General features: G+C 41.4%; 4 protein-coding genes and 2 long non-coding RNA genes across 15 annotated transcripts; 3 read left to right on the top strand and 3 right to left on the bottom strand.

Moving 5' to 3' along the window:
- The first annotated feature begins 1,034 nt into the window (after positions 1 to 1,034).
- Positions 1,035 to 10,757, top strand: LOC105689462. Of its 9 annotated transcripts, none has more exons than XM_020854231.2 (17): positions 1,035 to 1,053; positions 2,028 to 2,159; positions 2,381 to 2,600; positions 2,723 to 3,027; positions 3,816 to 3,887; positions 4,602 to 4,825; positions 4,912 to 5,009; positions 5,094 to 5,405; positions 6,609 to 6,995; positions 7,074 to 7,312; positions 7,377 to 7,657; positions 7,719 to 7,875; positions 7,947 to 8,149; positions 8,227 to 8,375; positions 8,455 to 8,766; positions 8,843 to 9,252; positions 9,340 to 10,757. In XM_020854231.2, exons 3-17 carry the CDS (start codon positions 2,484 to 2,486, stop codon positions 9,899 to 9,901), a joined length of 3,828 nt encoding a protein of 1,275 aa, XP_020709890.2. In that variant the 5' UTR covers positions 1,035 to 1,053; positions 2,028 to 2,159; positions 2,381 to 2,483; the 3' UTR covers positions 9,902 to 10,757. The 9 variants fall into 9 exon arrangements, with proteins under 9 accessions (XP_020709890.2, XP_048507152.1, XP_012261911.2 ...); XM_048651195.1 differs by having other exon boundaries at positions 1,036 to 1,053; positions 2,028 to 2,105; XM_012406488.3 differs by lacking the exon at positions 1,035 to 1,053 and adding an exon at positions 1,067 to 1,152.
- Positions 10,758 to 14,782: 4,025 nt separating this feature from the next.
- On the top strand, positions 14,783 to 16,238 carry LOC125499802. The gene is made up of 2 exons (XR_007276794.1): positions 14,783 to 15,698; positions 15,779 to 16,238. It is a non-coding gene; the product is annotated as an uncharacterized LOC125499802 (long non-coding RNA).
- A 2,910-nt stretch (positions 16,239 to 19,148) lies between these two features.
- LOC105689352 (RNA-binding protein cabeza-like) lies at positions 19,149 to 20,340 on the bottom strand. Its single transcript, XM_020854280.2, has 4 exons — positions 19,987 to 20,340; positions 19,716 to 19,811; positions 19,471 to 19,635; positions 19,149 to 19,327 (listed from the first exon to the last, which is right to left on the bottom strand). Exons 1-4 carry the CDS (start codon positions 20,045 to 20,047, stop codon positions 19,323 to 19,325), a joined length of 327 nt encoding a protein of 108 aa, XP_020709939.2. The 5' UTR covers positions 20,048 to 20,340; the 3' UTR covers positions 19,149 to 19,322.
- Positions 20,076 to 21,904, top strand: LOC125500095. The gene is made up of 2 exons (XR_007277284.1): positions 20,076 to 20,197; positions 20,290 to 21,904. It is a non-coding gene; the product is annotated as an uncharacterized LOC125500095 (long non-coding RNA).
- LOC105689298 (putative glycine-rich cell wall structural protein 1) lies at positions 20,967 to 23,773 on the bottom strand. 2 transcript variants are annotated; one of them, XM_020854292.2, is made up of 6 exons: positions 23,698 to 23,773; positions 23,375 to 23,422; positions 22,916 to 23,077; positions 22,248 to 22,379; positions 21,966 to 22,154; positions 20,967 to 21,352 (listed from the first exon to the last, which is right to left on the bottom strand). In XM_020854292.2, exons 1-6 carry the CDS (start codon positions 23,756 to 23,758, stop codon positions 21,348 to 21,350), a joined length of 597 nt encoding a protein of 198 aa, XP_020709951.2. In that variant the 5' UTR covers positions 23,759 to 23,773; the 3' UTR covers positions 20,967 to 21,347. The 2 variants fall into 2 exon arrangements, with proteins under 2 accessions (XP_020709951.2, XP_012261635.3); XM_012406212.3 differs by lacking the exon at positions 22,248 to 22,379.
- A 2,286-nt stretch (positions 23,774 to 26,059) lies between these two features.
- On the bottom strand, positions 26,060 to 27,566 carry LOC105689332 (rRNA 2'-O-methyltransferase fibrillarin-like). The gene is made up of 4 exons (XM_012406249.2): positions 27,415 to 27,566; positions 27,017 to 27,109; positions 26,472 to 26,662; positions 26,060 to 26,292 (listed from the first exon to the last, which is right to left on the bottom strand). The coding sequence occupies exons 1-3, from the start codon at positions 27,473 to 27,475 to the stop codon at positions 26,496 to 26,498; spliced, it is 321 nt and encodes a 106-aa protein (XP_012261672.1). The 5' UTR covers positions 27,476 to 27,566; the 3' UTR covers positions 26,060 to 26,292; positions 26,472 to 26,495.
- Between the last annotated feature and the right edge of the window lie 345 nt (positions 27,567 to 27,911).

Raw genomic sequence — 27,911 nt, 5'->3', positions numbered from 1 at the left:
AATCGCTCTTCTTCAGATGGCAACAGTATGTCCTGTACCTTAGCACTACTATAAGGATCTGTATTATCTTTGTCTTGTTTTTGTCTATCAACAGATCCCATCAGCAGCTTGCGACAAGTTATTAACGAAAGGGTAAGATTTCGGATGTTTATTTATTTATGATAATTATAAAATTATAGTCACTATTTATTCTCATTTCTAGTTCTATGCATATTATTATAGGTTTGATAAAATAAACGATTTGATGTTTCACTTGGTTGCTCAGTATTGTTCAATGTGTTCTTAAATGATCAGAGTGTAAACCTAATTCTATTATAAGATGAATACTCCTGTCATTATATTCGAAAAAAAGGGGGAAAAAGGAAAATGAACCGAGAAAGCTGAATTTGGATATGGTGTGGCAGGGGGGGGCTTCGAAAAGCTTAACTTGAATTTGTTGGAAAATTGAGACGCGCTGTAGAGCTGGCAAGTCGCGCGAAGTTTAAATTTTAATGTGGGGAAATTGAACTGCAAAAAATTGGGGGTGCGATTTTCGTTCTTTGTACTTAGGGGGGTGGTTTGGTAGTGTAAATCTTGATTTTTTGAACGCTCCCCCCCACCATTGGATGCGCTGCCAACTTGAATTAAAGGGTGTGTTGTTGATATTTGAATAACTCGCTACTTTCAACTTTATGCAATTTATCAACGAACGGTGAAAAATTCGTATGACCTAAATTTTCGTGCGTAAAAAAAGCCTCGAATCATAACTTTTGTATCACAAAAAACAAAATTCAACCCTTTTTCAAGATGGCGGCGAATGCACATGGGAAATCTTGGTCAACAATTTCAAGTTAAGCTTTTCTAAGTCCCGTCTCCTGCACACGATATTAAAAAATTATCTATCTTGGTTCGTTTTTCTCTCCAAATGTACGTAATGACTGGATTAAAAACAGTATTCACTAAACGTACGATCCCCATTTCGTGTATCCAAGGATTCTTTTAAATGACGCCATATTGCGTTGTCGCTGTCGCACAGAGTCCTGCTGGGGCGTTCGATTTGATTTCGGCCTTAAGGTAAGCCGTGGTTGGTTGATGTTGATCAATTGAGCAAACGGCAGCGCTCACTCCTTAGCTCACTCATATGTATAGTATATCAGCTGCAGCGCTAAACTGGTAAGTCGTTTGTGTTTCATTTCACTCTAATAATTGTTAATTCTCTCGTGTTAAGTCCGATTCGAAGCTCCGAGCGAGTCCGGAATTTTCAGATGATTATAACCAAACGATAGCGTGAGTAACTATCATTACAACTTTCCGCACCATTTGAAACGCCCTTTGTTGACCATTAATATAAATGGTTCTCCCTTTCTCCACCCTGGGATGCAGTCAATCCCGAAATCCGTTTCTTAATTCCGCTGGCTGACGAAAAAGATCAGCTGATTCCAGCGAATCTTGATTTATTGACAAACGTCACATTGTTTTGTGCCTATACAAATAATTTAGTAACTGTGTAAACAATCAGAACATTCAATTGTGGACCATTCTTGAAACGCTCTAGTTTTCAGATAATTCTAGTTGAAGTAAATATATCTGCCACCCCAATTCCAATGCCCCCAATTACATTTGCCGTTTTGTACATCGCCCCCGCCCTTGTATAGCACGCGCAACGATATTTGTCACTGTTTAATCTAGACAGAAACATATAATTCAGATTCCCGCCTTAAGTAACACAACAAGAATTTCGTAGATCTCAGGTGTTCGAAGTTTAAAAGAGAAACCAAATTGTTACCAAAATCTTTGCTCACCTTTATCGCACGCTGTTTATCAAATTTCAAGAGTTTTTTTCTCTCTTGAGGTACGTTGCCGCACTTTTTTCATTGATACTGATTCCTTGGTAGTTTTTCAAAAAAGTGTGAATTGCTTTTTCTGACAATTAGTTTTTAGATTATCAAACATGATGTTTTTTGTACGCAATCCTGTATAGCAGTTCAACAACGTCCAGGAACAATGTGGCCAACATCTTCATTTTGTTGTTTATTGATATTTTACAGATAGCATCAGACATAGAAATTGAGTAACGATTTCTCCTAAAGACGGAGGACCGGTCATAGCTATTGTGACTTCCTGGCGTAAGTCCTAAACGTCATATACTTCAACATTAACCCTGCCACCTACGTTTACAGGTACCATAAACTTAGAATTTTCTAATTGTTGGTTCATGGAAGCTAGTACAATTGAGAACCTTCTATGACGTGAATGTCTAGAAGATGACTTCATTACTTCTCTTAATGACACTTATGAATTGTTGAGTTCAATATTGGTTCTCTTGCGTCACAATGTCTCAATGACCGAAAACCTTTTTCAGTGAATTCATATGCTAAAAGTTGGAATTATCATATTTCAGGCGCTATTGATAAATGGTGGCAACCAGCAGCATGATCTACGAGGAGATAGCAGGGGCCAGAGAGAGTTGACCTCAGCCACCCCGCACTCTTTTAACGTGCGAGATGCCACACAACTTTAATTCCTCCTCAGCCAATACAGCTAGTGCGGGGCCCAATCAGCAGCCCTATCCCCCTACACAACCGTTCTGTCGTGCCAATGGGGATGGCCTACAGCTTGAAGTAAACTATTATAATATTTCAAATAAAAATAGCATAATAGCAAAAAAGAAGATTACAATGAACTTCCAGAGATCTATTTTGTTGATGACAAGGATTTTTAAAACGGTCGTATCCTTCTACAGAAGGAACCGGTGGAATTTGACACTTCGCACTTAAGGGGTGCGCCGCTGGAGGTAGAAGCGTTGGTACATAATATCAAAGATGTCGCTCAACAATTTCTCTATCATTGGAGAACTTTTCCGATCATTCTTCCGCCCCCTCTTTCCTCAACATCGGATGGAGAGGATACATTGGCACGCAAAAAGTATCATTTGAAAGATTTATTTGTTGCACCCAGCTTCGATGAGCTGGATGCTGTGGCAGTAGACAGCAAAGGTGAACCAAGAAGGCTGATAAACAAACAATTAGAGAGCATCCGAGAAAGAGGGTAAGCACTCTTGATTCCATTTCATAATTATAGTATATCTTCCAATTGCTACTGCAACTAATGTAGGTATGTAACACCAACAGTGATATATACGGCAGTCTTTTTCATCTTCAGGAATTGACTCTATCATAATCTTTTTTCCCATTCCAGTTTTTGATAGATTTGGTAGATCTCACTTTTGGTCTTTTGGCCAATGAATAATGATAGTCGAGTTTTTATGTCAAAAGTACTTGCTGCACTCTTGAGCTATTTTTCACTCTGTTATTTATATATTACTATAGCGGACCAGTTGCTGGTTGCAGTTTATTCGAATGTTATCATGCATGCGAGATTTGCACGGAGTAGGAGAACTTGTTCCTCAGACTTAAAAAAACTCACTTCAGTTGTCACTTTCAAATTTTTGGGTCATGAAGCTTGTCAGACGAGAGGTGCATCTAGTTTTATCAAATGTCACAGAAGCTCGCTGACAATGAGATTAGGGAGGCTTATTTATATTTGGGTACAACCACTTTCATGTTTGCAAACGACTTACATCGCATCAGATATGCTTTACTTTTTTTCGAATTATTCATCATCAAGAGCAAGGTTTTTGCACGTAATGTGCATACCAACGTTTCCATCCGGGTTAAAAAAGATTCCACTTGAATATTTCTTTCATCGTAATCAGATTGGATTTGTAACGGATTTTCCATCACATCCTAATACTGTATTTCATGTTCTTTACAATCCCAATGCAACCGTATGTTCTATAACACAAAAATTTATTATTACCTATAATTTTTGTGAAGCTTGCACAAGGATAAATATGGAAAACCGAAGAAGCTGAATGTCATTCAGCTGGAGAGCATTCGTATTTGCGGGTATGTTGTGAGCACGTGATATTCAACACTACACGTTGTAGTATTGGTTAATTAATCATTAAAAATAATCATTGCGAGTATATCCATTAATGCTGACCTTTTGAGAAATCAACCAATAATTCTAATTGTAAGACTCATCGCAGCCAAGCTGGCTGCTTGTGATTTTTGAATCAAGTGGCGATTCACCTTCCAGTGTCCGGCATCAATCGTTACATTATTTATCATCATACGCTTGTGATAAAGCAATTTTGAATTGTAGCAGTAATACAGTTGGAAGGTCGAATTTCTAGCCGATAGACACTGAATATATTTGTAAGATTGGCTTTCTTTTTACTAGACAATGCATGTTGATAGTGTACTTTTTTCATAAGACTTCATTTATAACAAATTGAATGCTTTTATGGGGCGCTTAGAGGTAAATTAACATAAGTAGAGTTCGATTTTCACTGCTCAAGAGATTAAAGATACTAATATGTCTTTTAACACCGTCTGAGTTGTTAAAAATTAATGAGAATGATGGAGCGTTTTTGACTGATGGAAAGTTATTCCCAAAAGAATGCCATCCGTGCTCCAGAGCACTAAAAAATTGTATGAATTCTCATTGAAGACCTGATGAACATGTCGCTTAATTTTTAATAATTCATAACCGAAAATAAAGATGCACCAAGCGATTACCGTGTGTATAATTCTATATTATAACCATTTACCTTATAGGGAGTTTGAAGTAGAATCTGTAAACTTTGCGGGTCAAACACATCGGTGGCGTTTGAGTTCGTTACTGCAACTTGGTAGTGACCGAAGACGAGATGCACTGCTTCGAGACCTTGCATTGGCTACCAGATTTCTAGTGGTCACAGCTAAGGCTAGACTTATGTCTCATTGCTTCAGCGTATCAGAATCCTTCAAGGCTCTATTAACCGGTCTTCTAAAACTATTTGGTAAGTCTTTTACCAAACAGCAACAATTTGATTTACAATATTTTCAATCAGGCATCATATTCAAAGTCTCTATTTTCCTTTTTTAGACATAACCATGGGCATACCATCGTTGCAAGCTCAGAACTTGGACTCTAAAATAAGAGAAGAGCGCTGTAGGTATCTAGTAGCGGAATTGGTTTGCAGGGTAAGATTTCTCCATGATAAAAGTTCCAAACTATTTTCCTCATCATTTATTTCGTTTTCTCTCATGGTACCGATCTCCTTGCAGCCGGAGTATGAAGATTCATTGGAACTGCTTTGCGCGTTTGTCAGAAGGCAGCTGCGTCGTGCAACTACGGAAAAATTTGAAATTGAAAGAGAATCCTTACAGTTACTTCCTGTGCCAGTACCTTTTGTCTTTGGAACACCTGGCGGTAACCCTGTAGATCTACGACTGTTTAGCAGGGATATTATGCGCAAAGCATTGCCTACGCTTGTTAATATTCTAGAACGGGAAACCAGAGGCTGGTTTTTACACTTTCGGGAACGATTGATCTCTGAATTACGGACACAGAAGAAATCAGATGAGGAAATAGAAAAGGTAAATTTGGATTGATTCATTTTCCCCAAAAAAGTTTGCTAGAAACAGCTGAGCCTATTACAGGTAAAAGTTGAGCAAAAAGGGACGGTAGAATTTCCCAATATTTAGAACAGTCCATCAAGGTGTGCTAATTAATTATCGTGGTATAGCAGAAGTTGTTCTACATGGAAGAATGATTCTTCTCCGACCAAGTCAAACCATAAATCGTCATTTTTTAAGACATTGCAAGGCACAGTAGCCCAGTTGATTTTACCCCAATCCCGTCTTCCGGACGATTTCACTCCAATGCTAGATTTCATCAATCTTTCATTGTATAGATCGGAAATGTTGAGTTATGTCTTCTCAAAATACCTAATGACCTATTGGTGTTAGTGAATTATAGATCAACCAACTTCGTCTCTTGGAACCTTTACCCGCCATTTGTCAACTACTCGTCTACCACGCTGAAGTGATAAAAACATCCTAGTATCGATGACTGACAGGATCAACCAAAAAGTAGTGATCTAGAGAAGATCTCGAGACCTCGTTATCTGGTGGTCATACATCATCAAGTGTACTGTAACGTTGTTTTATGCTTAATAATGGAATTCTCATTTCTTCTTGCTTTACTTGTAATCCCCATGCTGGTTTTAAAATGAAAGATACTTTGAGGTGGAGGTTATTCACACCTTGCTCTCAAATTTGAATTCATCTGCTCGGCTAACTTCTGTAGTGATTTGCATTTCGATCAAAATTCAGCTATCGTAAAAGTGGAAATCAAACTTCTTCTGGTGGTGGATCAAGGTGTCAATTACAGATTTTATATCACTTCGATTGTCTTGTGTTTCCAACTCATTGAGTCGCTAAAAACTAAGTCTGCTTTTGTTCTCTGTACAGTGGTGTCCTTGGGTACCAATTACTCGATCTGCTGCTCCCATCTCGAGCTACTTCGCTAATCAAATGGATTGTTTAGTTGACGTAGTAGGTCTTGCTTCCATCTGTGAAATGTATTTAGGGAGGGCAATCTTCTTCTGGTAGATGCTGATCGATTTGCTTCTCCGTTGCTAAGGGTTGCTTTGATATTCAACCGGCAAATACCACCACATGCAAATCACTTGTTTTGTAAATCAGAGCTCAGAATTGTAGCAATAGTTTGACGTCCCAATGTGATACCCTGTCAGTGTCTGATGTACTGACTTCATTTTGATTCTCTGTTTTTTACAGGATGTGAATGAAGCAGTCATGAAGGAATATTTGCAGCGGGTTTATTCGAACATATTATCGCACCCAGATATTCAGGCTTTGGGCGACGGAATCGCACAACTTTTAGTTCAGCAGGCCCAATCTGTTGTCTTAATGCACAGAGCAGTAGAGAACGTGCAAAGTGAATTATTGAAGACTAAAGAATTGCTGAGAGAACATATGGAAAGTGAGCATCCGGTGCTCTCCCGTATTGGACCTTGGATGCGAGATCGGATGCAGGAAGCAGAGGCCCGGTTTATAGATGAACGTGAATGGAGCGCTCACGAAGAAGCGCTGGCGTTGTGCCATCAGCAAAATTTGCAACAGACAATCTATTTTCTAAATAGAGATTTGACATTTATGAAGGAGGTCAGTATGCTATATTCAGTCGATCAGAATTTTCAACGGCGTATGAAGACTTGAATAAATCTGATCATTTTACCTCAGAGAGAACCATTGCTGCTCAAAGAATTGAGAAAAGTGAAAACTCCAACTAGAAGCTTTCAATGGCCGATACAAATTTGGTGTCCGCATAATTGGATAGTCAGACGTAGTTTTCAAGGTCAATCCGATGTGATACCTACAGTTCTGAGTAACACGCCAACATCGATCACCACCCCAAGAGCCGATCCAGGTCAACCTGTCTTTTTAGTCGAAAAGCAGATCATTCACACAACTACAACACGGTGAGTTGAAATTTTTTATTCAGAATCTTGTTCATATTTGAGACATAATAATCATGTTTCGCAGATGGCCGATGTGGCGATGGATAAATTACGTAGCTAGAACATGGTGTTGGACATGGAATGCAATGTTTTTATTGGGTGTGGCCGTGCCCTGGTGCAGTCCGGTTTCATTGCGAGCTCTCTTACTCACGCAACCTTTCACTCCTGATCTAGAGCTGAGCCAATTGAATGGCACTCTTTTCCCTCGTAAATCCTCCCTTACTCCTACGCTCTGTTCGCGACTCGTATCTCTCTGGAGGCATATCAGCAAAAGCAGAACGCATTTCGAGACTGAACCAGATACTGGTATGTCAGTAAATTCTAACTTGTATAAACCAGGAATTCTGATAACTATATTCATCCGCAGGATTTATTGGCAAGGGCATGACGCGACATTTAAATAGATTGTGGAATTACGGCGCGAAAGGTGTTCTTGGCACTCTTGGTATATTGCTCATATTTCCCATAATCTGCATCGCTACTAGCATCGTATCCCTACTGGTGGCTATCACTGCCTTCGTATGGTTGGTCAACAATACTTTCCACAAAGAAGATTTTTTCGGCCGTTATTTGTATCGCTTCGTTTCGGTTTCAGGATGCCAGTGATGACGTTGGTGTTGCACGTATTCATGGCGTTTGTTATGGATTTGGATGGTCCAGACGCAGGACGAAACCGTTACTTGGTCGTAATGGAGGCCATAATTTGGAATATCGGGATTCAAGGGTGCCTACAACCCATCGCCGCTATACTCATGTCCCTTGTGATCTGTCCACTGATATCGTTGACCATACTCACAGGTAAATTCTTTGCAAATCGGGTTATCAAATTCCAAACGCACCTATATTACCTTTGTTAATTGATGGTTTTTCCACAGTTGCGGTGACACGCTATTGGATCAGAGTTATGTGGGACACAGCGATGTTTCACCTTGTGATAAAAAAGCGGGGTCGAATACCTGCGTGCGATAGTTTTGTTGTAAAAAGAATCAGTGGGCCGGGTCTAGCCTCGCATTATTATTATCAAGTAGGTATTCGCAGTCCGCCTTTGATTTTCATTACTTTTATGATTTGATGATCCTCACGTAAGTTTCAAATGCTCTTAGATACGACCTGAGCAAGCGTTGGCGGCATTGGAAGCAAAATTGGAGCTTGATGAGCTGCTTGCATTCCAGCAAGAGACTGAACGACTGATAACACAACCGCAACGAGACTTTACTCAGTTTGTCGAAGCTTGTTTTGGACCATTTGCAGCAAACTTGGCAAAGACCAAAGACCCTTATAGAGCGTTGGAAAAAGAGGCTCGAGATCTCGTTGCAGTTTTGCACGAAAAATTGGACCGACGTAGACGTGACCTACAAACTGGTCTCGGGGTCACTATTAGGAGTAAAGTTAAACTCACCGCCTCCAATTTGAAGGTATTCTACCGATCTGTCACACTTATGTTTAATTCTGCACTCGAGGGTGTTTCTAATGTCATTCAATAATCGACAGATTGTGATACGTCAGGGCGCGTTGATGCTCGAGCGGTTATACCCATCACATGTATTTATCAGGCTCTTGGTGAGCGAAGAAGATTTCTGGGAAAATAAAGGATTGTGTGTGGGAGACTGGGCAGGACTCGCAGGACTGATGTACGCTGATATCTTCAGTCTTGACTTTTTAGAGCCTCTGGAAGATACCGATACCAAATTCAAACTGGAACCGTACCCTGGAGTGGACCTTACTCGATACACCGATATGATCGACAGTACTGAACTAACCAGCGCCGACGGTCCTGACTTTTTGGGTCCTGTTTACGTTCCTCGTGGAAATATCCAAGTGCACAGCCCCTATTTAGAAGTCTCCGCGTTCAATCCGAGAGCGAAACAACCAAATAACAGCAGGAAGTCCGACAAGCGATGGTAACATTAGTTTCATAATACAATTTCCTGACAATGAGTTGAAGTTCAAAGTATAACGAGTCGATAAAACTAATGGCATGTTTTCAGCGACACGTCTGGCTTGTTGACGCCTACGAGAATAAAGCAAAGCACAATAGCAAGTAATGGAACAGGCGAGGCGCGTTGGCGACCTTGGAAAAGACACTTGCATCCTTACAGTGCTGAAAAACTTCTAATTCCCTTGCCTGTACCACATCCTGCTCACATAGCGATCACAATTCATAATCGTGATACGGAAGACCCGATACCGTTGGATTCGGAACTGTGCCAGAATATTTTGAGGGCAATAGAAGAATCTCCCGGTGAAATGGCAACTGAGAATGCATGTCGTAACAGAGGAGGTGGAGATTCGAGCTTCGATTCTGTCGCCTCTCAATCATCCGTATCTATCGCTACCGGACAAGACAAAGACAACGAAATTCGTGAGGCTGACGATACCGAGAAGGAAGCCAAAACGTATCATTGGACATTATCGAATTGGGGAGGAGGTATAAATGGCCGAAGAAATAATTCAGGATCTATCAGAGTGGATTTAGCTTCGCCAGAAGACGTTACTTTAGATACAGATACTACAAGGGTCATGTTTAGCACGTATGGAACAACCGTTTGAATCAACAACCTATATTTTTTGATGCGATCAGCGAGGAGTACTGGTGAGCATTCTAAAAGTCCGTGAAGTAATGATAATATGAATACCCAATAATAATATTAATAAACTTCTTGACCGTAATATCGTTCCAAAAATAGATCAGACCATCTAATAAGTAGTTAAGATTTATTCAAATTCACAAGCTTCGTAGCTTACGATTAGCTTCAGTAGCTTCAACCTTTGATATGATACGCTCGGTGATTATTAGGCTAAATGACATTTTTTAAATCTACCATCATAGATACGAAATACAATATGTACGGATATTGTATGTTAACAACCAAGACGTAGGGGAAGTTTCTTCGAGACTCGTTCTTAGTTGTTTTTTCTGTCGACTTTCAGTAACTGGAGTTTCTTCGATACACAGCAATACGAATTTTCAAACAGATACCATAGCGAATCAGACAAATGTTTATGAATATTCAACGAGTTATTCTATTCAGATATTTTAGAATTACAACTTATTGCAAAGACGATGTGCGAAAAAAGTAAAAGAAACTATCTTGGCCTCCGAATAATCCAGTGTTGATCACTGTTGATATGACGGTTTCAACTCCTATGAATCATATTTCAACCTCTTACAATTTTAGTTACCAAAATTATTTATATAACATACATACATACGCACATAGGTATGTGTGTGATACATATAAACATGCGATGATTGTATATTAAAAAAGATGATTGGAATTGCTATAAAAAAACGAAGAAAAAAAAAATATGTTGACACATTTGGAGTCTGGATTATTATTTATCGAGTAGTTTTACTCGGAAGTAATAACATCGTCCAATAAAAAATGAATATCTACCTTCCAAATTGTTCCGAAGAGTTCAATTATTCTTTTTCTTATCGTGCGATGATTTTGGTTCGATTTTCAAATTTTATCTATCAATCCGAAGGTGTCTCCGAACATTGGAGCCAAACATCGGAATCTCGTTTTTAGTATATTCCGACGTATTTTGAGCTTAGGATTTCGAATCTGCGAACTAAATTGATTTAGCTATCGAAATGGTCGAGTTATCGCCAATTTTATGCTCTGAAAAGCAAAAACGCGACGGAGTCGTACTCTTAAGGTAATGTATGGGGCAGTCGTTCAATCACGCCGATCCTTGTTTTTATCGTTTCAAATGTATAGTGTCCTATAATGCAGTTATACGAATGTGATTTTTCGATAAAATTAACATCAATCCTTCAATACCAGAAAAACTGTGTAATGATGAAATCAAATGAAAGCGAAAAAACGTCTTGGTAATGAATGAAAATCTCATTCCAATGAAGATAAACGGTTACCTGCGTTAATAAGCGCAGGCAAAATATCCGCGACAAGATTTCCACCAACCGCGACAGAATATCTCAGTGATAAAGTTTCTTTTGAGAAAATAAATGTATAATAGATGCACAATATAGATAGGTATAATATATATATATTATATGTATATGTATATGTATGTATATATAGTGCGACGTTTGGTTATTTTGACCCCGGGCGGGTTGGACCCGGGAAACACCCACGTGCCTTCGGCGCGATCTGTACGAAACGGAAAACGGAACGAAAAGATTGTTGGGCGCCAGACGCGTTGTCGCGTCACTTAACGAATTAACAAAACTTACAGAATAAACGAATGCAGATCCGGCGGAGTGGCTGGCTAGGCACAGGCTGTTCAAAAGCGAAATAAATGGTAGAGTGGCGTGGATTCACAACAACAATTCGGGCACAAATAAAATAACGATAACGCAAAACCAAATTCGTAATTACGGGATACTGTATTTTAACAAATTCGGCAGGAAATACAGAATCGGTAGATTTACAATAGGTCGAGAGTAACAAAATATAATTCGTTTAACGGTAGCGGCAAATCATTTACAGTAGTACAGAATTATAATTTCGATATTCTAAAGGCCTACGAGAGTTTACTGATCCTTTTACGAATTATCCGATTGTGTGATAATTACGAACGGGAGAAAAGGCGCGGTTTTACACGGAGCGCTTTTCCGTGGCTACTCTACGGTAACAGACAAATAAATTTTTCAAATTGATCAGGAACGTAACGGAACGAAATATTTAACGTAGATTTAACAAATTACCCAAAGAAATAACAAATTCATACGAGAGAGCATATTACATAAATCATAGCAAGATACCATACAGCATCACCAAATATCACCAAGGCTTACTTAACGTATTACTTAAATTTTACTTAATTACGGAACGTACTAAATGATGCCACGTGCAGCAAATGCACGGGAGAAACGGTAGAAGACCAAACTAAAGACTCAGATAAAGATAATTTCCAAAACGTACGATAACTTAATTCGGCCACGAGGTGCGCCGGGAGGAATTGCAGAATTGCCCAAAACCCAAATACGTAAACGGACCGGACCGTACCAAATTGCAGTGGGGCTCGTACCCACCGACTTACACAAAATAAACTGCGATGGGGCTAGTACCCACTGACTTACGAAACAATAAAACAAAAATACGTAATACTTTAAGGCAATTCTCAATCCTCACGTGGCCACGTCGTGCCTCTCTCAGAAGGTGGAAAACCTTACTTTATTGAAGGAGTTCGGCACCCACTGAGTTTACTGATTTTAACTTACTAATGTTCAACTAAGGACTAGATTTAAATATACTTTTGAAGCTAAAGGCGGATGGGAATGAATCTAAATTCAACGATAGCGGTAGACCTGAGGTGAAAAAAAAACGGTAGAGAAACGGTAGATTTAGGAAAGTGGAAAAGGAAGATCTTAACTGGTGCGGAAGGATCTAACTATAAACGTCCTGTCGGGTCAACGGTATCTCGTAGAGTAGGACGAGTTGAGCGCCGATGTCCAGGATCTTCTTTCTTGGGACTCGTCCGGATTGGCGATTCCCTCTTCTAATTAGGCCACATTGGTGTAGGGCGCAATTCTTCGGGTGACAATTGAATTTGCCTATTCGGCGCCTCTCCTCTCCTCTGACGTCATCATCCATGCTTCCTCGTTGGCCGCGCTCGCTTTTGAATACTGACCGGCTGGCTGTCTGCGTTCGGAAGGCCATCCAAGGCTGCGTCGACTCGGGCACTTGGAGTCCTCATCTTCAAGAGCAACATCTCTATCCTATGTCGTCTCGGGAGTTGGAATGTAGGCCTGGGCTCACTTGTGCCTCGGCTCCTACATGTCTCCCTAGGCAGAACGTCATCTCGGGAGGTTACCAAGTTTTACCCGGTGACGGGATCAGTTCCGAAACGGTAGATGTAGTTTGGTCTGGCTCCTGGCCAGTAAGTTACGGGACGGGAGGTGACACTACTCGATTCATGCCACCCTATACGCCGTCTCCGTAGCATCCATTCGTCGGTAGCAGAGCGTCTTACGCACCTATCGTCTAGCGGGAGATCGTAGACGGGTCGTCTTGCGGTCCTATGCGCCGGTAGCGATTCGGTAGATCGGGAGGCGGGAGATGTTGGCGATGCTGTCATCAGCCGATGGTCCGGTCCACCGCGGGAGAGCGCACATCGATATTTTGATTGGCACGGATGACGTCAGAGTTGTACCCTTGGAGGAAAGGGCCCGGGAGGTCGTCGTAGGTCGTCCTTGGCTCAACTCGTCGGTATTTTCCCAGGTCACATAAGAGAATATTCGGAACAACAACAAAAATTAGCTTAATATACGGAATATCTCTTATTTCAATTTAGCCTTGGTGATTCGTTTCGGTGTGCTGGAGTTTTCTATTTTATTAACGAAAAACGGGAGGAAATTCGGGGAGATTTGGGTGCCGTAGTAACGGGGCTGAAAACGCCACGTTACAACTCCCCTCCCCGTGGGGGAAGAGCGGATAGGTTTTCAACCTTCGCTAACGAAAGAGAGGTCACGAATTGGCCGTACTTTAGATCTGAGTTACGTAAGTGTCAGGACGTTGGTGATACTGGATCATGAAGATTCTGATGGTGGTCGGAAATACGCGAGCGGGGGTTTAACGAAAGAAATGTTCCAAAAGCCGCGGGCTGTTACCGGGTCACTAATTTTTACCGGGCTACTAAGAGCAGCATTAGACGCACGAATTGCCGAAGTTGCGGCACTCAAGACGGAAAATGTTGAATTAAAAAGCCCATTGGAGGCACCAAAAAAAAACAGAGGCTCACAAGGAGACCTTGCCAAGTGCCACCCACCGATTTTGACGAAACTTCGCAGGATGGAAGAATAGCAAAAAAAAACGGATACGTGTTTCGGCTTATCCGTAGACACTCAACCGTTTTCGAGAAAATTACGATTGAAACACGTAAAATTTTGACGTTGCTTCATAAGTCTGGCCGCGCGCTATTTGTACAAGCAGATCCGCGGTCAGCGGCTAGCGTGACAGCATCGAGAATTGATGCTCCGGGTTCGAGTCCGGTCAGAAATGTTTTTTTTTTTTTTTTTCAAATTCTTCGTCAAAGTATGCTGCGCGAACGTTCCGCATTTTATTGGGAAATACAAGGACCCTTTATTGAAATTATAATTCATCTTTTCGAATAAACTGTCCGTTATTCCGAATTATGCTACGGGGTAGGTTTTCAGGTAGGCTCGCTAGCCGTAGCCAACCGGCCGATAATTCGTAGAAAATAATACGAAATATTTTGGACTGGTAAAAAACTATATTCGACGTCTCCAAAACTGCCCCGTCCTGATTGCGCAGCGGAGAGAAATCACAAGCAGACGCGACGCAATAAAAATACACTCCCTGGTCCACAATCAATTGCGGGCACCAGCATTTGAAAAAATGATTCGGTACGCATGGTTCGCCGCAAAATTATCGGCGGATCGCGAGGTTTTCAATAACGTCAACGACGTTGCGTTTCCGGATGACGTTCGAACCCAGAACTGTGATTGCGGCCAAAGTGCCTTCACGCGTTGCTTCTGGTGCAGAGAATATTTATGTTTTGAATGTTACTATGATAGGTACCATCCCGACGAATGCGCTACATATTGTTGAATTAATCGGGAGATAATGTAATAATAAACATAAAAATCAATAATGATAATAAGGAACGTTCGCGCAGCATACTTTGACGAAGAATTTGAAAAAAAAAAAAAACATTTCTGACCGGACTCGAACCCGGAACATCAATTCTCGAAGCTGTCACGCTAGCCGCTGCACCGCTGATCTGCTTGTACAAATGGCGCGCGGCCAGACTCATGAAGCAACGTCAAAATTTTACGTGTTTCAATCGTAATTTTCTCGAAAACGGTTGAGTGTCTACGGATAAGCCGAAACACGTATCCGTTTTTTTTTGCTATTCTTCCATCCTGTGAAGTTTCGTCAAAATCGGTGGGTGGCACTTGGCAAGGTCTCCTTTCAGATAGAGGTCGAGGCTCCGGTCCCAGCTCTGATCGCCCGGCCCCCTGTGCTTGCGCGGTCGTGCTCCAAATCCCCGCGACCGTTCACATTAGCGGAGGATCTCTCCAGATCCTCCACTATTTAAGGGAAGAGGAGGCGGGGCGCTTAGCCAGATACCGTGGGATGGCGGTATGGAATGAGCTCGCGGCGAACGAACTAATACCGGGGAGGTCGGCGCACACATTGAGCGGCCGTTTCAGAAAGGTACTGCTGAACCGGATAGAGGATTATTCGAAGCTTCCCGATAGTGTTCGAGCGGCGGTGATCGCCGAGCGGGACGACCAGCTGTAGGTTAAGTTAGGTTTTGTTAACAATAAGTCAAGTTATTTTGATCGACCGTAAGATTAACAGGCAATTTAAAAAAATTATTCCCGTCTAGGATACCAAACGTGCGCGTGAAGGTATGTAGTAATATGTTTTGTAATATCCCCTGTCAATATTCGATAAATTGTAAGTAACCTTGTAACATGAAAAAAAAAAGGAAAAAAAAAACAGAGGCTCAGATAGAGGTCGAGGCTCCGGTCCCAGCTCTGATCGCCCGGCCCCCTGTGCTTGCGCGGTCGTGCTCCAAATCCCCGCGACCGTTCACATTAGCGGAGGATCTGCAGATCCTCCACTATTTAAGGGAAGAGGAGGCGGGGCGCTTAGCCAGATACCGTGGGATGGCGGTATGGAATGAGCTCGCGGCGAACGAACTAATACCGGGGAGGTCGGCGCACACATTGAGCGGCCGTTTCAGAAAGGTACTGCTGAACCGGATAGAGGATTATTCGAAGCTTCCCGATAGTGTTCGAGCGGCGGTGATCGCCGAGCGGGACGACCAGCTGTAGGTTAAGTTAGGTTTTGTTAACAATAAGTCAAGTTATTTTGATCGACCGTAAGATTAACAGGCAATTTAAAAAAATTATTCCCGTCTAGGATACCAAACGTGCGCGTGAAGGTATGTAGTAATATGTTTTGTAATATCCCCTGTCAATATTCGATAAATTGTACCTAATCTTGTAACATGAAAAAAAAAAAGGAAAAAAAAAAATAACCAAACGTCGTAAGTGGCGCCCAACGTGGGGACCCGGGAAACACCCACGTGCCTTCGGCGCGATCTGTACGAAACGGGAAACGGAAAACGGAACGAAAATTACACCGTAACCAAGTTGACGCCAAATATTAATTTTTTTCAAAAAACCAAACGCCAAAAAATTGCTCACGAATTGCTCTTTCGAAATACACAATTGCTCTACTCCTATAATTAATTGTTAATTAATTAATCGCAATTAAAAAATCAAAATTTTATTCCCTTTTATCTCTAATTGTAAGGACTTTTTTTGATCGTACTTGGTGCCAAAAAATTGCTCATCCTTTTTTCTATCAGTAATGATAATTGTTTTATACATAAAATCGTTTTTAATTAATTAACAATATAAATAATTATTTTGTGCCTTTAAACCTGCGAGTGACAATTGTGACGTCATCGTCGCGACAATTTGTTTGTCGCTTTTATGTGGACAAGCCACAGTGACATATTAGTGAATCCTTCAGCAATTTTTACTGCTAAAAACGGACCAAAACCCCAGTAAGCAGCAAATCGACTTACTATGGTTAATAAAATAGTTATAAATACACCTAGACCGTAAATTAATTCACTAATTCATTATTAAACATTCAGTCTAACAATTAAGAGTTTGTTTACATAGACGTACACGCATGTAACCTAATATGTCACTGTGGCTTGTCCTCATAAAAGCGACAAACAAATTGTCGCGACGATGACGTCACAATTGTCACTCGCAGGTTTAAAGGCACAAAATAATTATTTATATTGTTAATTAATTAAAAACGATTTTATGTATAAAACAATTATCATTACTGATAGAAAAAAGGATGAGCAATTTTTTGGCACCAAGTACGATCAAAAAAAGTCCTTACAATTAGAGATAAAAGGGAATAAAATTTTGATTTTTTAATTGCGATTAATTAATTAACAATTAATTATAGGAGTAGAGCAATTGTGTATTTCGAAAGAGCAATTCGTGAGCAATTTTTTGGCGTTTGGTTTTTTGAAAAAAATTAATATTTGGCGTCAACTTGGTTACGGTGAAAATTACTATTTTGTCATACTTGCTTCGAAAGTTCAACTTTCGAGCGCTGGGTGGCGTCCGAAAAGATACCTATTTCTAGAGACTCTACCATACCGCCTTTTTTCCGCGGCCTAGGCAGCAAAGTTTACTTTCCCCCTTCTTTTCCGTACTGTCCTTGTACAATCGGGTGAAATTGAGAACAAAATATATCAAATTCTAGTGTACCGACAGCAGATTTTATTCTTAGTTACTATCTAGTGGCGCTGATTATTTCTCTGTTGGCAGTATATTGTGAACAGAACCTAATGTTCATAAAATAACAACAACGCCATTTTACTACCCATAATTACACAACAAGTAGTGAAAATAATTACAAAACGTTAAATATTTATATGAGGTAATTATTTATATAAATTTGATAAAATTTAGATGTAATTATTTGCCACATATCCCTCGAAAGTTGAAATTTCAATGCAATGATGACAGGAAATAAATTACTATTTCAAACTGATCGGGAACGTAACGGAACGAAATATTTAACGTAGGGGTAACAAATTACCCAAAGAAATAACAAATTCATACGAGAGAACATATTACATAAATCATAGCAAGATACCATACAGCATCACCAAATATCACCAAGGCTTACTTAACGTATTACATAAATTTTACTTAATTACGGAACGTACTAAATGATGCCACGTGCAGCAAATGCACGGGAGAAACGGTAGAAGACCAAACTAAAGACTCAGATAAAGATAATTTCCAAAACGTACGATAACTTAATTCGGCCACGAGGTGCGCCGGGAGGAATTGCAGAATTGCCCAAAACCCAAATACGTAAACGGACCGGATCGTTCCAAATTGCAGTGGGGCTCGTACCCACCGATTTACACAAAATAAACTGCGGTGGGGCTAGTACCCACCGACTTACGAAACAATAAAACAAAAATACGTAATACTTTGAGGCAATTCTCAATCCTCACGTGGCCATATCGTGCCTCTCTTAGAAGGTGGAAAACCTTACCTTATTGAAGGAGTTCGGCACCCACTGAGTTTACTGATTCTAACTTACTAATGTTCAACTAAGGACTAGATTTAAATATACTTTTGAAGCTAAAGGCGGATGGGAATGAATCTAAATTCAACGATAGCGGTAGACCTGAGGTGAAAAACGGTAGAGAAACGGTAGATTTAGGAAAGTGGAAATGGAAGATCTTAACTGGTGCGGAAGGATCTAACTAAAAACGTCCTGTCGGGTCAACGGTATCTCGTAGAGTAGGACGAGTTGAGCGCCGATGTCCAGGATCTTCTTTCTTGGGACTCGTCCGGATTGGCGATTCCCTCTCCTAATTAGGCCACATTGGTGTAGGGCGCAATTCTTTGGGTGACAATTGAATTTGCCTATTCGGCGCCTCTCCTCTCCTCTGACGTCATCATCCATGCTTCCTCATCGGCCGCGCTCGCTTTTGAATACTGACCGGCTGGCTGTCTGCGTTCGGAAGGCCATCCAAGGCTGCGTCGACTCGGGCACTTGGAGTCCTCATCTTCAAGAGAGGATCCTTTCCTGCAGTTTTCTATATTATTAACGAAAAACGGGAGGAAATTCTGGGAGATTTGGGTGCCGTAGTAACGGGGCTGAGAACGCCACGTTACAATACATATATCAAAATAGATAAATAGATATTTTATCGTGGGGACATTTTATCGGCGGAAATGTTTTCGCGAAAATTGTTGTCGACGGATACTAGCGCGCGTCACCAAAGGAAACGATCATTTGATGTCAGAAAGTATTTTATTACCACACTATGTTTTGCAAAATTACAATTCAGTACGATTCCTTAGTAGCGCAGGTAAGAATGAGTTTTCTATCATCCTTAATCAAGAAAGATGTAATTTATAATCGTGCTATTCCCAGAATATTTCCGTGATCCCTTGGTTTTTTCCTGTTCAACCTGCAACATTTTTTGTTATGATGATTTTTTTTTATTTTAACACGACGCGTTGCAACAAACCCCCACGCAGTCTGATTTTCGCGAAACTTTGTGCAAGTAATCCTCGTTTTGTTGTGACATTCTGCTCCCGAAAATTCACATACCTCGTCCACCTCCTCTACCTCCTCTACCGCCGATAACATTTCCTATTCTGCCGCCTTCACCTCCTTCACCCCCAACTCCGTCCGGAGTTCCGTCTCTGCCATCTTGACCTGGGGCATATCCACCCCACCAAGTTATAACGCCTCCTCCGCCGCCCCCGCCACCGCCTGTTAGAAATAAACTCGTTCTCTTTCAGGGAAGAACATTTTTTCGTCGACTATAATTCCAATACTTGATTAAATTTTACCGGACAACATGCAGGTGTTACCGTCAGGGCATCTGCACGGAATACCTCCGATTCCTCCGGCCCCTCCGCCACCGGCCACGTTAAACGACTCTACGTCTGAGAATAGAAAAAAAGCTCCTCGTTTAGCGAACTAGTGTAGAGAGTATTGACGAAATGTAGATAGTCCTCGTGACAAGTGTCGCTGAGGTGCGATTTCCGATGTGTTGTAAACAGTGTAAAAACGTAAACAAGATTTCAGGAGTAATTCGATCCTATTGGAATATCAACGCACCTTCGAACATGGGGCTGAGCATCAGGATCACCATCAGGATTGCCGTTTCTCGCTGCCGCATGTTGACTTCCGAATGCACTAATTGTAAGCTCAACCCGCATCGTAGACGAAGATATTATACTTCCCCCACTCAAAGTCTTATATTGTTGATGAAATAATTATACGAAAATAGAACATATTCACGTTGTACGATGTTACAAAATTGTTGCATGTAAGTGAAGCAACTTCTGTCAACGGCGGATCTCTCTGTTCCTCACCGCGATCAAGAAAAAAAAAAAAATATATGTCTCTTCTTACTTTCAGCCTTTACTCGGTGCTGGAATATAAAGATTTTCCGAATCCTTGAATGGCAGTCTTCAAATATTCTGACTCTGCGTACTCATGGGGATGAAATATTTCTCCGACGTTTTAACTTGTGAAAACTTAAATATTTTCCACCCCGAAAATACAACGAGGCACGATGGGGTTTAGTGCTGACCCGATGTCATTATTATTGGGTCAATTTTTTTTCTAATCATTTGCCATGCCAAAAATAGAAATATGGAATCATCATGACCACGTTAACCGGCGGATGTGCTAAAAAAAAAACGTCTTAATCAACTTGTAAGATAATGGACACCTATACCACGACGTATAGCGCATACACAAGCTTCTAACGGAGTCGTGGAAAACCCGTGCGGTTTTTCTGTTTATTCCAACGTAAGACGCCATTTTTTTGTCGCTTTCATTATAGATGATACCTCCTCGGGTCCAGGATATCAGAGGATATCAACGGAACACCGCAATGTGGCCGTCGTACAATCTACCACCATATGTATACGCCTTACTTCGTCGTGAAATTTTTCTGATCGGTTTACAAATTTTTTTAGCCATCTTTAATGCTGTGGGGACAATCGGGGGTGCTAGCGAGGAACGTAATTGAAAATTTCAATTGAAAACCCCATTTCATGGATGATTTTGGAATAAATTTAAAGACTTGCTTCGTAACGGCCGATAATTTATTGACAATATCAATGGAACGTTTCTGAAAACTAGTACAATTGACAGGACTGCTTATTCGTATAATATTTATGACATGCAATTATTTCGTTTTTATTCAGTACAGTAACTCACACTCGAAATACTCGAGATTAATGCAATTGACATCGTTCGCGCCATTTGGTGATATTAACCGTTTTCCTCGTGGATCTCAAGACTAGTTTTTTCTTCCAGTTAATATTTTCGAGAATACTACATGTATTTTACAGAGAAAAAACTGTTATGACGTTTCCAACGGCTACGCAATGGCTAATAATATGGTTGATGGTAAGGAACCCTGAGCGTGCGAGTCTTGCACCGGATCATTTGCATTTATTTTGTGTTTAGCCTGCAACATTCAACGATAATGGTACTTGATTCATTGCAATGATTATTGATGGTAAAAAAGTTCAGGCTTCGTATCGATCTACATGTTCATAACGTTGCATTACAACCATAATCCACCAAATTAGTGCGTTTTATGTGATGTCATTACGCACACATGTATTGCATTATATCTTATCCTTGGTAGGTTTCGATCGAGATCAGCAATCGTTGGTTTGTATAACTCAAAAATAATAGGCGTGTGTGTAGTAGCGCAAGCAAGTTTTCATGCATCCCCATTAAATGACGATTTTGAACGTATCTCATATCGCCCGAAAAATACCAAAAATGCGTCGACGGAACTTGGCCAATTATCATAACTAATTATCGTGCGATTATCGTAACTAAATTTACAACGGCATCCTACAAGAGGGTCAATAATTTAAGGAGGGTACAGTCATCCCCATAAGCCTGCGTAAAAATTTGCCACGCACATGACCACCTCAGCTCCGCTTTGGTATTCTTCAGGCAACGGTGATTACATTGAAGTTTTTTTTTTTTCTTTTTTTTTTTTTAATATCAAGCCTGTGGAAATTAGCGCGGAGATATTACGTTTTCTCCTGTTCTAACGTCTATACCTCGTCCGGCGTAACCACCGCGACCACCTCTACCGCCGTACGCGGAACCTCCGTCACCCCCATTGCCACCCCCACCGGCACCCGCACCTCCACGTCCCCCTGAACCGTCGGGACGAGCGTCTTCTCCGTCTTGACCGCGGACAGTTCCGCCCCACCAACTCGAAGCTCCTCCGCCACCGCCTCCGCCGCCTCCTCGACAAAAAAAATTTTCGTTATTCCTCCATTTGTATTTTGAAATTTATTCATTTTTCTCGGCGAACACTCTCCTCGTCGAGTTCTTACCTCGTCCACCGGAGTTACCACCGTTACCCCCAATCGCGATTCCCCAGGGGTGGTTTATTTGACCGCTTCGACCGGGAATAGCTAGTCCGGGAAACCAACCAGACGCTCCCCCACCCCCACCGCCACCACCTCCTGGGGAACGAGAAGGGAACGATTTTTAATTCGTCGGATGAGTTTAGGCGTAATATTTCAAAGAGGACTATTTTCTGAATTGAAAAGCGATCTTTTTTTTTTTTCAAACCAAGCTCGCAATTATTATTGGAACAAATGCAGGCAATTTAGAATTTCTCATCGTTATATTCGTACGATTTTCGCCTGAATTCTAGTACGCTAAAGTGAAAAGTTTTCGCAGTGAGAGTCTCGATAGCAGTTGAGAATCATCGTATGTATTTGAAAATTTCGGAAACGCCTTAATTGGTCTCAATAGTAACTACAAGTTGTTTTTTTTTCTCGATCAGAAAAATATTCCCACAACAATGAGTGTGCACAACACCCTTTGGACCGATTATGAGCAATTTTGATTGAAAATTTTCGTTTCAAACTTATGTGAAACGTGTTAAATTTTCTGGCGCGAGTTGTTATCGTTATTCCTCAATAAAAACTCTTCCGTTCGAGTTAAAAAAAGCGATCTCAGAGATGTAATTCTTCCTTTGATCTAGAGTCCGTACCTCGTCCTCCAGAACCTCCGCGACCACCTCTAACGCGATCTACGGAACCTCCTGCACCTCCCGCACCAGCTGAACCCCATGGGAAGCCATTTTGTCCATCTTGACCCCGACTCCCTCCACCCCACCAACTCGCCGCTCCTCCACCTCCTCCGCCGCCACCTCCTGAGAAGAACAAATAGTTTCAACGATTCTCGATTTTTCAGATAAGCTGCGAGGAAAAGTGCAAGTGCATTATGCAAACAGTTGCCGAAATTCGGGACTAGAAAAATTGAATTGAATCGATGAGCTCAGGTTTCATGGAATTTACATCCAATTTCACACAATCGGCGGGGCTTTTATAGAAATTTGCACGAGTATACTGAGAATCGAAGATTTCGTGTTAAGAAAAATGAACAGCGTGCAGCCGAAGTAATCGATTCTTGGAAAACTGGGTAATTTGTCAAGTTATGACATACTCACCCCTACCGCCTGCACCCCCGCCGCCACCCGCGCTACATGCTACCACCACTGTAAATAAAATAGATTAATACTGGTTAGCGGCGACAAAACAGGTTCGGGTCACAGAGGGCTATTGAGAAGAAATTAGCCCCTTGACTGACCGTCGTGCGAACAAGAGGGTTTTGGACAAAGACGACAGGTGATTCGAAAGTGGAGCACAGCGTGTATCTACCTGGGTTTGGGTACCCGAGTACCTGGGCACCACTTCCGTTGTAATAAACTTCAAAAACTCGATGGAAATCTCATAAAAAAAAAAGAAGAATACAAGTATGTGGACAACGTACCGTCGTACAGGACGTTGAGTACAACGAATGCCACCAGAATTGTTCCCACTCGATGCCGCATGGTCGAAGACTGTGACCATAATCCCTGTGAGGGTACGTTATATAGCGATCACCTCCCCACTTCGGGTTACAAAAATTCCCGACCAGACACTCGACCGATCCTACCTACAATTTGAATTCTACAATAATTGATACGTCCGGGGATACGAGGACCGAGACACTCCTCACTAGTTTTACTAAAAATCGGTCAATTTTTGGACCATCCTAATCTGCAGTTTACCGCCATAAAAACGTATCGTAAAAGAGTGATCGGAATAAAAATACATCAAATTCGTGGTCTAAATTCAATCGGAATATCGAAGTCTTAAATAAAACATTTCAAACTTAATTTTAATTAAACTATTTTATTTTCTGGGCACGCCGCAAAACCATATTCTTCGCCAGAAGGGGCGTGAAAAAATGATGAAAAAATGCCGATGGGTTTGGTCACAGAATTTATCATCAGGTTGCAACTCCTACACCGGGTCGCCTGCAACGTAGGAACGAGAGAATGGCCGGACCGGCAACCCTGCGGGGGTGGCTTTAAGCGTCTCTAGAATTTTTTGAGGGCAGAAGAAGAAATAAGCGCAGCGTTTTGAAATATCAAAGTTGACGATCACCAGCCCAGTGGGTGCAGGGTAGAAAGTGGGTGGCAGAGGGGGTTGAAGTTTCCTACCCAGAAACAGTCTGATGCGAAGACGTGAGCGCGAGTGAGAATACCATTGGTTGCGTGAAAATAAAACTACCTGGAAAACAAGTTTCGATACGAAGAAAGAGGTTCGCGAGTGTTTTTTGGACCCTGAATTTCTTACAAGGAGGATTCCGGCCCCACTGCCGAACGAATTTTGGAATCATGAAATTGGGAGAGGATACTTTCCACATCAGGGACGATTCGATGACGATGTCGCGCCAGTGGGGAAGTAAACGTGGAATCCGATTGAGAAAAAATGCATTATGTAATATATTGGCGCGATCAAGAGGTACAGTAATGGTCGTTTCAAGGACACGGACAAGATGCCGACATAATTTTGCTGTGTAAAAGCCACTGCACGAGGAAGTGGTAAGACATCCGTGACCTTTAACATTTATCAGAATGTTACTATGACTAGCATAGGATTATATCTATGATAGGATTAATAGGGCTCGCAGGCGCGATGCATTTTCATTGGCGAAGTGGTAGGATTCTGGTTACGGCAGATCCAATAAACGTCGCCGTACATTTTTTTTATTACCATTTTACGATCGGAATCTATGAATTTTTGAGCACACGAAGTGTTATAGTTCAAGTATTCTCAACATCGTTGAAAATCGTAAACAGAGATAGTGTCGGAAACATACCGAGAAGCTCTATCATAGTAAAACGCAGTCGTACGATGAATTAATTATCCAACAATAACGTGTATTTTCTAACAGCGGATATTCTGGGTAACCTCAGTCGTGTGTGTGTTTTATTCTATTTTGCCTTTCCCTTTCCGTATTACTTCGATCTTTCGTCGAGATAATCACGCGGGTTTTCCAACTTCCGGAACCATTGCTTGTCAGTCTATAGCGTGAGATTTCAAGGAAACATCTCACCGCCTGTTCCAGAACAACCCACGTTACATATTCCAAAATCATGATTCGCCAGACGACAGACACCGTTCGGTGTTCCGCTTATACGGGGTGTCTCCCGTGGTTCGGATCACGGTGTGTCTGGTTGCCGGACGCTAGGCTACTCAAAATGTCGGTAGATCACGCGGTTGGGTATATTTGCTGGTTCGACGTTCAAGTGATCTAAGTTCTCGTTTCTCATTCACTACAGAGCTCAAATATCTACTTACTTTACCCAAGAATTGCAAAAAACATTGGACACCGATAGGTGACAGAGAGAAAGAGAATTCATTTTTGGTAACTCAAAACTACTTCGGCCGAGGTTCCTTTGTCAGCTATAAGATGAAAGTTATCACTGTTCTCCGATCGTGAAGAACATGAGACATGATGAACAACGAACCGGTGGAACTCAAATGTTTGCCAGTCAGAAATACGTGAGTTTCGCTTATTTTTTTCAATCTGACAATCACTTGACGTGATTCGGTAGCCTGCGATATTCGCCTGATGGCAGGCAACCGAATAAAAGCTTCAATGAAAGCTCCGACTTACCCTTTACCGTTGACTCAACATTTTTGTCAACGCGATTACGATGTGAGAGAAAAACAATTTCTTCTCATCTGAAACACGTGGCGAAAAAATGCCAGTTAATCCTAGAGAGTGATCCAAATTGTTGGCCAACGATTGGTTGACTGATATACAACGACGATTTCAACATATGAAAATTACCAACTCGTTTAATATTAGCAGATATTTTATTGACACATTACTCGAATATTTGTTATGAAAAAATAAAGTTTGCAATACTTTTTCTCATCAGAAATGTAGTACACGTGATCTTGTTTGTTCGTTGTTTTTTTTTTATTATCATAAGTCGTATATCGGATCCGTCAAGATGAATGCAATCGACTGCTTCGGGCCGTTTCGAAATAATCCTCACTGATTTTTCTCTTTCTAGTTCCGCCGAACCTGCAACATTGAAGAAAAAAAAATGGTACGTAAAGATCCGTGGTCATAACTATGTAATACGTATGCAAATCTTCGTCATATGTAACTCGTCATTACTCAAAATCTCGAATCGATTTGACCGGCTCTCTGACTGTTGGTCAACAACGACTAAAGTCCTTTCATAAAATCTGGATAATTACCTCCACGTCTGCATTTGTACTTGATTAAAGCCTACTACGGCTACCTCCTCCTGAACCACCTCGACCGCCACCCGAACCACCTCCTGCACCTCCGGCACCACCTGAACCATCTGGGCGACCGTCTTCTCCGTCCTGACCGTGGGATGATCCACCCCACCAACTCGCACTGCCTCCGCCACCGCCACCCCCTCCTACAGAGCAAAGTATGCGTTCATGTTTTATAATTGAGTTTCCAAAAATGGAAATACAGGACCGAATTCCAAAGTCAAGTGGTTGTACAGGATATGGCGAGCCATAATGGCTGAAATGTCAAATGAAATCGATAGATTTATCCGAAGGTCACGTAAGAGCTGATTAAGGACACTTTGCAGAACTTCGTAGAATCCTGCGTGACGGGGACTTGGTTAGATTTTTCGGGTCTTCGTAAAGTAAGTAACTATTGATCGGGTAATGGGAATGAAGGATATTTCTCCGCGAAGCGACCGACTCCTCGGAAGTTTCAGAGTAATTTGTAGTGGCCAAATTAGAGAGGGTTGAACCGTTACCTCGTACGGTGCACGTGGAGCCGTCAGCGCATTTGCAGGATCCACCGGCACCTCCACCGCCTCCACCTCCGGCGGAACTACATGACACCACCACTGAAAATAAAGGAGATCAATCGCAGGGTCGAATACACGAGGGGTCAGACTCGACAATAATATTAGAGGAGGTATTAAAATTACTTCGAATGGTACGTTGCAAAACAGATGACTCTGAGACTGTAAACAAGAGGCAAAAAAATTTGCAAACGTCGAGGACTTTATTCATTGATTTCTACCCACTATATCGAGATGGTGGAACGTTGAGTTACCTCGCACTTTTCGTTCATTTTGATTTTGCTTCTTTACGCTTTACGGATCAATAAATCTCAACTCTAGGGTTAGCAAAGATTAAATAAACTTACCGTCAAATATGACGCTGAATGCCAGGAACGCCACCAGGATTGTTGCTACTTGATGCCGCATGGCTGAAGAATACAGTGATCATGAATTATTCCGGAAGTAGTTTATATGCAGCGATCCTCTCCCCACTCGAACGTTTGTTAGGAGGAAAAATGTTGAGAATACGCTGTACCACGCTTATCTACCGATTTCTCAATGTAGAAATCACTGTTCTTATCGTACGGAGTTATTGACGCAAAAATGAGAAAAAGAACAATGAAAATACGTATCCTCGTTACAAGAGGGAAAATGTTTTACCAAATGATTCGAGCCTTTAACGATACGAATTGAATCTGTCTCGATGAAATTTAACAAAGTTGAATGAAAAGTACACAACGCTTGTGATCCGAGTATAGCTTTGAGTCCTGAGGTTACTTGATTCGAGGTCAGATTTGCCACCTCCAAAAATGACCGATGCAAAATTAGTTTTCTAAAACCTAGCTAAATTTGTTCGACTCGT

This window comes from Athalia rosae, chromosome 2, assembly GCF_917208135.1.
Source record: "Athalia rosae chromosome 2, iyAthRosa1.1, whole genome shotgun sequence".
In the NCBI taxonomy this organism is placed as follows: domain Eukaryota; kingdom Metazoa; phylum Arthropoda; class Insecta; order Hymenoptera; family Athaliidae; genus Athalia; species Athalia rosae.
Note: the sequence above shows the minus strand (reverse complement) of the source record. Positions and strands in the feature narration are given on the sequence as shown.

Excerpts from the sequence above, each read along its gene's own strand:
- LOC105689462 (XM_020854231.2), top strand. The coding sequence starts at position 2,484 with ATGCCACACAACTTTAATTCCTCCTCAGCCAATACAGCTAGTGCGGGG. Across the intron at positions 3,888-4,601 it reads GAGAGCATTCGTATTTGCGG|GGAGTTTGAAGTAGAATCTG; the intron begins GTATGTTGTGAG and ends TTTACCTTATAG. Across the intron at positions 7,658-7,718 it reads CGAGACTGAACCAGATACTG|GATTTATTGGCAAGGGCATG; the intron begins GTATGTCAGTAA and ends ATTCATCCGCAG.
- LOC105689352 (XM_020854280.2), bottom strand. The coding sequence starts at position 20,047 with ATGCGGCAGCGAGAAACGGCAATCCTGATGGTGATCCTGATGCTCAGC. Across the intron at positions 19,812-19,986 it reads GCTCAGCCCCATGTTCGAAG|ACGTAGAGTCGTTTAACGTG; the intron begins GTGCGTTGATAT and ends TTCTATTCTCAG. Across the intron at positions 19,636-19,715 it reads TAACACCTGCATGTTGTCCG|GCGGTGGCGGGGGCGGCGGA; the intron begins GTAAAATTTAAT and ends TATTTCTAACAG.
- LOC105689298 (XM_020854292.2), bottom strand. The coding sequence starts at position 23,758 with ATGCGGCATCGAGTGGGAACAATTCTGGTGGCATTCGTTGTACTCAAC. Across the intron at positions 23,423-23,697 it reads ACTCAACGTCCTGTACGACG|TGGTGGTAGCATGTAGCGCG; the intron begins GTACGTTGTCCA and ends TTTTATTTACAG. Across the intron at positions 22,380-22,915 it reads CGGAGGTTCTGGAGGACGAG|GAGGTGGTGGCGGTGGGGGT; the intron begins GTACGGACTCTA and ends CTCGTTCCCCAG.
- LOC105689332 (XM_012406249.2), bottom strand. The coding sequence starts at position 27,475 with ATGCGGCATCAAGTAGCAACAATCCTGGTGGCGTTCCTGGCATTCAGC. Across the intron at positions 27,110-27,414 it reads ATTCAGCGTCATATTTGACG|TGGTGGTGTCATGTAGTTCC; the intron begins GTAAGTTTATTT and ends CTTTATTTTCAG. Across the intron at positions 26,663-27,016 it reads CTCCACGTGCACCGTACGAG|GAGGGGGTGGCGGTGGCGGA; the intron begins GTAACGGTTCAA and ends TTTGCTCTGTAG.